At 35.6% G+C, this 10,328-nt stretch overlaps 1 protein-coding gene across 1 annotated transcript; it reads right to left on the bottom strand.

Annotated features, from left to right (window-relative positions):
- Nucleotides 1–5,398: 5,398 nt before the first annotated feature.
- On the bottom strand, nt 5,399–6,459 carry LOC123873871 (enhancer of split malpha protein-like). The gene has a single exon (XM_045918970.1). The coding sequence runs from the start codon at nt 6,109–6,111 to the stop codon at nt 5,638–5,640; it is 474 nt and encodes a 157-aa protein (XP_045774926.1). The 5' UTR covers nt 6,112–6,459; the 3' UTR covers nt 5,399–5,637.
- Between the last annotated feature and the right edge of the window lie 3,869 nt (nt 6,460–10,328).

Below are 10,328 nucleotides of genomic sequence, written 5' to 3'. Positions count from 1 at the left end.
GTAAGGTGGTAATTACTCTCGATTGCATAGGTCTGGACTTTTAGTTTTTATTAATGTTGTTCTTGGATCGCTTTCAGACTGATGATTAAAGCCTGAGATTGACTTGTAACTTTTTGATGTACCTATGTACTTATTGAGTTTTTGTAACTCAAACTGAAGACAGACTTGTAACGTTACTTTGTAATTTATCATTCGCGGCGAGCGCCACGTGCACAACTCGACTCGGTTTTTTCGCGAATTCTCTTACACTAAGTATAGTTAGAGTGTTACATTACAACTACACATTACATTATTACAGTGCAAGTCTGCCATTTTTAGTAAAAATGGAGCACACTTGACCCAAGAGCTCGAATACATTACCATGGATCAATCATTACAAACACACGCAACAAGACAGTCTGTGTCAATCAAACGGTACAAGTCAATTTATTCCTTCAGATATTCAGATATGTTAGTTTGTTTCATTAATTTTTTAAGTCCATAAAGTAGTTATTTCTCTCCTGAAAACAGACGATTCTAGTTTGTAAAGTTTTTAGGTAAAATACTTAACTAAATTTTCTCAGCATGTTTTCATTGAAATTCTTGAAAACGAATATGAAAGTAACGTTTTACAGTAGAAACAAGCGATTCAAGGAACTTTTTAATTGCATTCTCATTTAAAACGCTTGAATCAGTCTGAAAGCAATCTTATAAGAAACCTGTATCATCAGTGGCAGCTCCATTATAACAGTTTAATTGTAATCGAAAACTAATTAGCTAGCGTTGGTACGTACAAGCTTTTTATAAATCGTAAGTTCTGTTGATACAACATTCAATTATTTCATCATGTGCTTGTGATATTATGTACTCACTTATCTTGAAAAGTATGAGTAGGTACATATACCTACCTAGCTAATGCGTCCTCACTCTGCAGCCAACATTCTAGTATCCTAAGCTGCTTACAGTGTTATATATCAACCATCAATATGTGTGTGACTATCAATCCAATGAATCTCTACAGTCTGTACATAGAAAAGTAGAAGGAGCTACTATTTGCTTAGGTAGGTACTTAGGTATTTATCTGGTTGACGATTTTCCATGCAATTGCATACCTACTTACCTATTTAAAACTGTTCTGAAATCAGAACTCTAAATAGTATGAGGTAGATCATAAATCATAATATGCCGCGTAGTACCTATTAATGTTTTCTTTTATAAAGGAGTCGTAACACATTTTGCTTTAGTTGGATATCTATGCAAACATTTAGCTAGTGATAGGTCATCCTAAATGGTTCTTATAAAGAGTTTTTTTACAGAATTCTTCAAGTTAATTTTTTTTTTCAGGAAAATTTTACGTAGCAAGTTGTAGCCACGTCGCAACGATTATTGCGTGTTTAACAACTGTTGCGTAGCTATAAGCCATGCCGTAAAACATTCGTAAGTATAAAAATAATATATATGTATTTAAAAACATATTTAATGTAAACACAAATATTTTTAATGGAAAATGTAGAGAGACTCTTGTCAATATTGTATAGATATTAAGTAGCTTTCATTATTTTTTTGGTTTTCAAACATTCCTATCCAACTATTGCAATGCACGTGTACGAAACGCGCCGAATCCGAAATTAGTTTGCAAAAAAATTTAAGTTTAACCCAAATTTCGCAAGAGTTGCGGAATTCAGAATAAGGGGTTGCAAAAAAAGCCTTTCTAACCCGAACGTCCGATAAACACGTGCATGAGGTAACAATGCCGATGACTCAGACCCATAGCGTTGGACTTTATTATTAAGAAAATAAAAAAAAGATACGCGCTCTCGTCGTATCGTCGAGAATTGTACATCTGCCGAAATTTCTCACGGCTCCAAGAGCGCCGTGTATGGTATTATTATACCGGACCTTATTAGGGCTGGCACATTAGAAGTTTTTTTTCTGAAACTGGAAGAAATGGTAACCCGCAGACATGCCTTGCATCTAATTTGCACTATATAGCCCTTTGATTTTACGAACAAGACAAAGTAATACGGGTGTTATTAATTATGTGTCTTGACAGTAAACAATGTATATGTGGGCAGCATTGTATTGTATGTGGGCTACAAGAGCCCACCTAGAAAGAAAATGGGTAGTTACTAGTTGTTATGTTATGTTGTTGTTAACTAGCTAACTACTTAATCATAAGCATAGTGCAATCATTTTTCTTCTCGCTTTGCCCTGCATTTCATCGTTTAGTATTCCTACCTATTCTTTATTCAATTTTATCTTTATTTATATTGATTTGTTAGTAAATTTAATTGCTAATAACATTTGGTTAAACTTAAAGAATCGGTTTCATTATTATATCTATTTGTTTTTAAGTATAATACATGCTTCAAGCACAGTATAAATAGTTAGATCATTCATTTTACAATTAAAAATAAGCTAGTGGAGTGTCCAATACAAGCTTTAGGGGTTAGGACACGCGACGCGTAGGGGTTTCAATGATTAAAGTGTCAACCCTATACCCAATCTACCTACGCATACACCGCTGATTATGACAACTGTGCGCCTAGCGGTATTACTTGGCGACTTTTTAATCAATAGCGCGCGTTTAGCATATCCGGTTTTGCGATACGAATTTACATAACGACTTTAGTAAAAGCTGTGGCAACAGTATGCAAATTGACGTGTCAATTTTGGGTTTAAGTTTCCCACAGTTTTATTGCTATTTCGTACGTAGTTCTCGCGAGTGTTAGCAAAGGTTGCGTTTTGCATATTTTGATTAGGTAGGTATAGATACTTACACATAACTTTTTAATAGTCTATAAAAATACGTTTTTTACGTAATTTACGTACACAGATAAGATTGGAAAATTACCTATTATAGTAAGTACATAGGTGGATTAACATATTTTTAAAGCGGACTTCGTCTGTGTTGGTGTTAGCTGGCGGGCGTGCTCTGCCTCTTTGGAGTGTTTTTTTTTTTTGTTAAAACTGACTGGAAAGCGCTCTAAGGGGGTGCGTATGTCGGCGAGCTCCGGCACAGACGGGGTCCATACTTGTATCGTTTAACAAACTTGTGTTACAAATAACTACAAACTTGACATTGGCTAATCTTTGTAAAGCCAGCCAGCCAGACAGAAAAAAAAGTACATAGGTAAGATTAAGTGTAATTTGTGTATTTTGCATGAAAATATATGTAAGTGCATGACTTTTCAATTAGGTAGTGCCGGCGAAAATGAATTTGGTGTATCTATCTACTGTGCTTATGTAGGTAAGATTAGATGAGAGAGGAATTAAACTTCAATTTTACTCTAGAAAATCTTTCAGCATTTCGGCAAGGAAAGTGAATTTATATTAGGTACCTAGTAATTCTACCAACTGTTAGGAATACTTTCAGATTTAATTATACTTAGTTTTGCTTTAATTTAGTATCTGTAACGACGGCGCTGGATACGAGATAGATCACCTATAAAAGCCATGTAAAAATATTTATGAAAAACTCCTGAAAATTCTAATACGATGTTTTCATTTAAGTACATAGAAGTCATTGATTTTTTGAATAATTTTGTAATGACAAGACACATTACCTCTTTGGTTTTCGGATTACGTGACAATGTACGGTGTGACGACACCTTTGAATAAAGTTTCATTTACGCCAATCATGAATAACTTAAAAGCTTTTGTAATTTGCACGTGCGTTACGATAAAATGGGCATGCTTATTGTCATCAATCTAAAGTGAAATAACAGTAGAAAGAATAGCTTGTTCTTCTTGCGTTGTGCAAAGCTTTTTTTTTTTCTTTTTTTTCAGTAGGTATATCTATAAAAGTTGAAAGCGAGTATAATAACCGCCTTGGGCTGAACTTCGCAACAGATTGGAACTTGTCGAAACGTGTCGGGGTGGCTTTCGCACACTATAACTTTATATAGTTAAGACTGATTTTGCAAAACTTTTGGTATTTTGGATGCTACAAACCCATTGCAAAGCTTTTGATATTTTCGTTAAATATTTCTTTTTCCATTTTAAACTGTATACCTAGCTATAAAACATTGTTTTAAGTACTTATATTGTTTTTAAATTTTTGGTAAGGTTCACGAGAAGCATGTATTGGATGCGCAATATTGAAAAATAATTGATGGAAAAATGACGTCTTTGCTACTTTATAATTTAGTGATCTTTTACTGCGATGATAACTGCACGCTTCTATGAAGAATTCAATGTTTTTGATACTTAATTAATTTACAGTAGAGCATGAGTAGAGTTAGTCTCTAAAATGTACATGTCTAGCTTGTGTGTGATCCTAATGGTGATCATTTTAAGTTTATTTATTTTATTGTTGGAGGTTTAGACAAACATTGTTGGTTTACTTAGATAGTGTAGCTGATACTAATTAATTTTTATTTGGTGACCTACTTATGAATGATTATTTGCCACAAGCTTATCTTTACGTAGGTTGCATACCTACGTAAAGATAAGCTTAGCTTAGCTTAGGTTAGTAGAGCTTAGAGCGTGGCTGGTCAAGTTTTTCATCTGGAATTGGAAGGTAATCTCTGCAAACTGGATCTGCAAACTAAAGAATGGCTTCTTAATCATTAATTTATTGTTAATCATTCTTAATCAAGTACCTATATGCTTGATCTATCTAATATGTAGTAAAGAGGTACACAGTTTTTTTTTAATATTTGCGTGGTTTGTTATATTTTTGGAAAATTGTATCATGCCATCTATTCTTATCCGCCATACTTTGGTAAGTCTGCCTATACAAATATTTATAGATTTTGATTGTTATTAAAAATCTTGCGTCATCTAAATGCCATCAATAGTAGCTTACAGTTAGTCCGTCGATGTATATCGACCTATGTTTTGTACTCGATAATCTCTCAAAATCGGCCATTAACTGAGACACAAAAAGAAAAGCATCTCAACAGCGCCTATTAAAAACCCAGTAGCGACCCGCCTCAGGCCCTGCACGTGCGCGGCCGTAGAAATGTTGTCCGCCAAGTATGGACCCGTCTCACGTTGGTCCAAACTGTAGCGCCAATACTGGCCAACAATTTTCATTACTAAACGACCACATGGAAGCCTATTGGAACGTTTGGTCAAACATTGGCTTTATAGTTACGTAGTAGTTATATTATACCTCTACGTATGTTGGCTCGCGCCGTCGCCTTTTCTTAATATCTGGTCAGACAACTTTTGACTATAGATTCCAGAGTCGATATGCGGTTCAACTTTACTGTGTTATTAGTTTCGAATAACTTGTTCAACAAATCAATTAAGTTACTTGTATATTTATCTCTTTTTTAAATATTAGGTACTTATTACTAAGGGGGTTGTAAAGGAAAGAGAAAATTCATTTCATTTCTTGTTTTATTAACGCTTTCAAGTCATTGACTTATTTACAACATGTAAAATATATAAATTACTATCCCTAAAACAATTAAAGCTTGGAAGGATGATCTCAATAAGATCGGCTACATCTAAAATAATTTTATACAATATCAAAATATCACAACACCAAGTGAAAAAGTACAATTAAAGCTTTTCCTGGAGCTATCACGAATACCTAACCCTAATACTTATGGCACCATAGAATAATTTAAAGCTAACATCACAGACGGTTGCCGAAACCAAGGCACTGGTTCCACGGAAGACACTGATTGTTGTTTCGTATTTCATTTAGGCTTGAACCCAGCGGTCTTGGAAGACGGGGTGTTGTTGTTCGGCTGTTTGGCATTCGGTGTAGCAGTGGGCGGCAGCGAAGTCGGCCTCGGTCTTGGAAACTGTGGTCCAGAAGAAGGTGCCGGCGTCCGTGCGCGCGAAGTGGACCGGAATGTAGAAGTCTTCACGAGCGATGGGCACAAGGTCGTAGGAGTCATCTTGGTTGGAGACGAGGAAGGCGGCGGACTGGCACGCGTCCATCTCGCTGTAGATTTTCTTCTCGAGCGCCTCGTTGCACGCGTTCTGGTCTTCCTCGTAACACGTGTCGACCGTTTTGGTGGGAGCGCGCTTCGTCGTTTTCTTTATCATTTTCATGATTGGCTTCAGGAGCGCCTTGAAGCCACTGTTTTTCATCTTTTCACTGTTGTATTTGTTCTCGTTCATCGAGTTGTTAGTCGCGATGATGTATTCGCTGTTCGCGTAGCAAGACATTTTGGGAAAGATATAGAGAGCGTGTGTTGCTAGTGAGAATACAAGCGGGAATGTAGGGCTGATCGAGCCGAGCGGTTATTTATACTCGGCCGGCCGCCCCCGGCACAAAGGCCGCGCATGCGTGAAAAGCTCCCCTCTCTATGTGTGAGTGTGTGTTTTTTTATTCGCTTGATATTTTCATGAAAGTTTAATTTGTTTCGGCAAGTTTTCTTTGGAGTAACAAGTATAATGTATTAGATAAACTTTGGGCTTGTAATGCAAAGATGGACGAAGATAATTCAATACGAGTAGTACGGTCTACGTCTTATTAGAACTTTTAGTTAGCTCTACGCCGTAGTAGCTAATTTCTACGTTATAGACGTAGTAGATACCTACACAGTTTATTAGTGCACAAGTCGTTAATCTTCAATTTAGTTTTTATTTAAAAATACATAATATTTATAATGTACCTAAATTAATTAATATGATTTAATTATATGTTAAGCTAATTTATTTGTAGTAGGTACTAGACACTTATTGCAATGAAAATATTTTCAAGTCTGTTTAGGTAGTAGTTAACTGGCATGTATTAAACTTAACGAATAAGATATTTCTAAAAGTTCAAAAAATATATTCATATCCTTTTTATTTCAGAATACTTACCTATCTACTGAATTAACGTATCATTTATGTTATTATTCATTTCCTTTTAACCCTATTGAAAAGCACTAACAAGGCTCTTGCAGTGACCACGTGCGGTCCACGCGCCCTCGGTTAATTGAAGATGATATTGTGTTCATTACCCATGGCGTGCGGACAACGGGGGTCATGAAGTCAGGGGTGACTTCCCCTTTGCGCCTGCGAAACGCTGGGGTAACGACAATAACGCACCTGATACACTTGACTGGATTAGGTAAGGTGCTTTCATTGAACATGATTTTTTTTAAAATTGTAATAATTGAAAAACCTTTATCAAAAATGTAATCTTTCTAAATTACATTTATGAAGATTAATGTTGGTATGTCTGTACCATGTAACATTTTTTACCCCTCAGCCTTTAATTCGGTATTTTAAACATTCAAATCGGACTGCATTAGCATTTTGTTTACAAAAAGAAACATTAGACATAGGATGCCACCTACGCACGAAATATTCGAGCGTACCGGTCCAAACATGTAGCATTTTTTCCATGTACGTTGAAGACGTATTACAAAAAAAATTAGTTTAAAAAGAAATCAGTGTAGCGGTGATAGCGACGATCGGCCAATGAGATGCGCGAGAGCAGACAGGTGCCGAGATCGCGCCTCACGCACACACGAGCGCACGAGTTTAAATATACGATCTTCGAACACGTGCATTCGAGGGGGATGAAAATATCAAATTCCCCATCAAACGAGCGGGACGTAAAATGTTTTTTATCGATGAATAGATTCACGACTCCTTCATATCCGAAATAGGGTAACGCAAACGCTAATTTGGTTATTGAAAATTGAGGGGTTGTTCGTGGGAATGCTCTCCGCTCCTAGGTTCCCAGGGTTGCTCGCACATTGAGCTTTTTTTGGTGCGATTCGGAACGACGACAGATGGCAAGCGGTCGATCGATCCCGTTCAGCTTTGTTATAATAAATCGTAAGTATATTGGAATTAAACATTCCATTTAGATGGTTCAGCGCGTTCGTGGGGTGGGGGATGAAGATGTAAACAAGTGTAAAAGGGGTCAGTGGAACTCGGGGCTGTAATTAAATGTCTATTAGAGGCATTTTGAGATTATTAGCAACGATTGCGTTGGGTTGGATTTTTGAGTTTTTTGGTAATTATAGCAATTATGGCGCTGTGTTGATGATTCGGATGGTAATCAGCGCGCCTTTCAAAAACTTTAGGATTTTAATGACTGACGAGCTACCATTTTTAGAAGATAGAGTGTACTTAATTCAAGATTCCGCTTAGACCATACCTTAACCTAGGTACTAAATTAAATATCTTGTTAGTAGGTTAGACTAGACATTAGTTAATATTTTTCTCCTTTTTGATAAGCTTCGTTTGCCAACTATCCTCGAATCCAATCTGAGCATCTGGTTTGATTCCAATAAGGATTATGGTTCTGTAAAATTGACATATCTCCTCAATTTAAGATAGAATGCACTTATAGCCTTTACCTTGAAGTAAAACCTATCCGCAGCAAAAAAATGATTCTAATTTTTACTATTAAAGTACCTATTTCACGATAAATGATATAGTTTTTTCTTTACCAACAGATTCAATAATTCATCGCGGTCTGCTCGATTCCCATGAAGATGCAAAAACCGAGTTCTGTGCCTAGTCGGAGTTTTTTAACCTATTCGATCGCGTAAAAGTTAACTGCGTTTTGTATGGAATTGAAATAGCGCCATCTAGTGACAAGAAGTGGAAACATAATTTGTGAGTGCGAGTTTTTTACGTCCTCGGGACCGACTATTGTTTACCGACTCGCATGCGAAAGTGACAACGTGAGCGCACGTGATTGGTCGATTCCAGAACTATGCGAGTGCGAGTATCAAATTTTGACAATCCGCGAAGTAAATCGAGTAAACACGACGCTAACGCGATAGTTAAGTTGTCGCATAGATTTTTACAGTGAAAGTTGAGTGAGGAGATAATTTTAAAGACATTTATTTGCATTTTTCAAGTTTAATTTAAAGGACTACGATTTAAAAATTATGGCAGGGCGGTATTTTAGTCAAAACTACTTTTAATTTACTTTTCTAGGCTCTAAAAGAATATGTGTTCATAAACATAATCAGTTTTATAAATCACGTATAGATGGCGCTGTTGTTATTAACTTATAGTCTTCCACGTAAAATTATTAAAATATCTTGTACGATGCTACGAAACCCTTAGAGTGCGAGTCCGACTCACCCTTGACTCATTTTTAATACATAATGATGACGTACATACTATACCTACCTACAAAGACGATGATTTCAAAACATAAACATAGAGAGTAGATATAACCAGTTAAATTTTGATAGACAGCTGCTTCCATACAATCACTTCATAGAAATTTCATTCTAAATTTGGTTGGTTTATATCACGACGCCAACATTACAAAAATAATAAACGCCATTCACGGTGAGGAAACGCGTATGGGCTGGTTAGCTTCGATAGTAACACACACTCACTTGCACACGATTCTCGGTGCGTTTGACGTTAGCTCGATTAACGCGCTGGTGAAGTCATGCGAATAATTTTGTACAACTCCCACTCGGCACACAGTCATAGTGAACAATGTGGAAGAATAAATTTCAAGGAAGATGCACTTTGCGTTATGTGCTTATTTAAAAAGTGAGATAGGTGAAAAAGTGAATATCCCATGGCGTGACAAGTGAGCGTAGGATTGCTTGGGATCGAGGGTGAAAAGAGGGTGCCCGCCTTCATTATTTTGTATTGTTTGTTACTTGCGGTCGAGGGAGAGAAGGGTGTCATTATCTGTGATTTTTGTAAAGTGATTTATTTTTTGGATTGTCCTAATAATTATGTAGATTGTTATTTTTTTCAGTTAATTGGTTATTTATTAATGATTTAATAGTGATTGTAGGTGTTATTATATAACTTTGCATAATTCTAGTGCACTTGTTTTATAATTTAAAAAATCTAATTAAAACTAAATAATAATAAATATAAGTACATATGTACCTACATTTATTATTGTGTTAATACCTTTACATAATCAATATGTTGTTTTCTTGATTCTTTTTTGAACGTGTAAAGCTTTTATCGGAATTTTCTCTTATTTTAAATATTGTTATAAAATAAAATTTTTTGTTAAAAACTTTTGGGTCGTTCAAAATTTTATTATTACCTTTATCTAGTTATGGAACTAATTTTGTTGTAGAAATTTGGTTGTACCTACGGTTAGGTAGATTTTAAGAATAACTACTTATTTTAAAAGCGAAATGTTTTTTTAATTTAAGTTAAGACTACAAAATACTTACCTACCAAGTAGGTATAACAGCCCTACCTGCTCCTATTGTGTTTGTAGTGTGGGAATTTCAGTTAAGAGATTTAATAAAATAAAATCGGGGGTGGAAAATAAAAGACATGTATAAATCACCCCTAATCGCTTCTTTTTGCCTTCTACACTTGTTGCGTCACCCATACTCTGTAAAAGATTGGAAACCAACTAAAAATTTCGTTTCGTAAACTATATATTTTAACAACGAACCTTATTATATTAACTGTAGAGTTTAAATTGTAACGAA

The sequence above is a fragment of the Maniola jurtina genome, chromosome 17, assembly GCF_905333055.1.
Source record: "Maniola jurtina chromosome 17, ilManJurt1.1, whole genome shotgun sequence".
Classification (NCBI taxonomy): domain Eukaryota; kingdom Metazoa; phylum Arthropoda; class Insecta; order Lepidoptera; family Nymphalidae; genus Maniola; species Maniola jurtina.
This window is presented reverse-complemented; position numbering and strand designations above follow the sequence as displayed.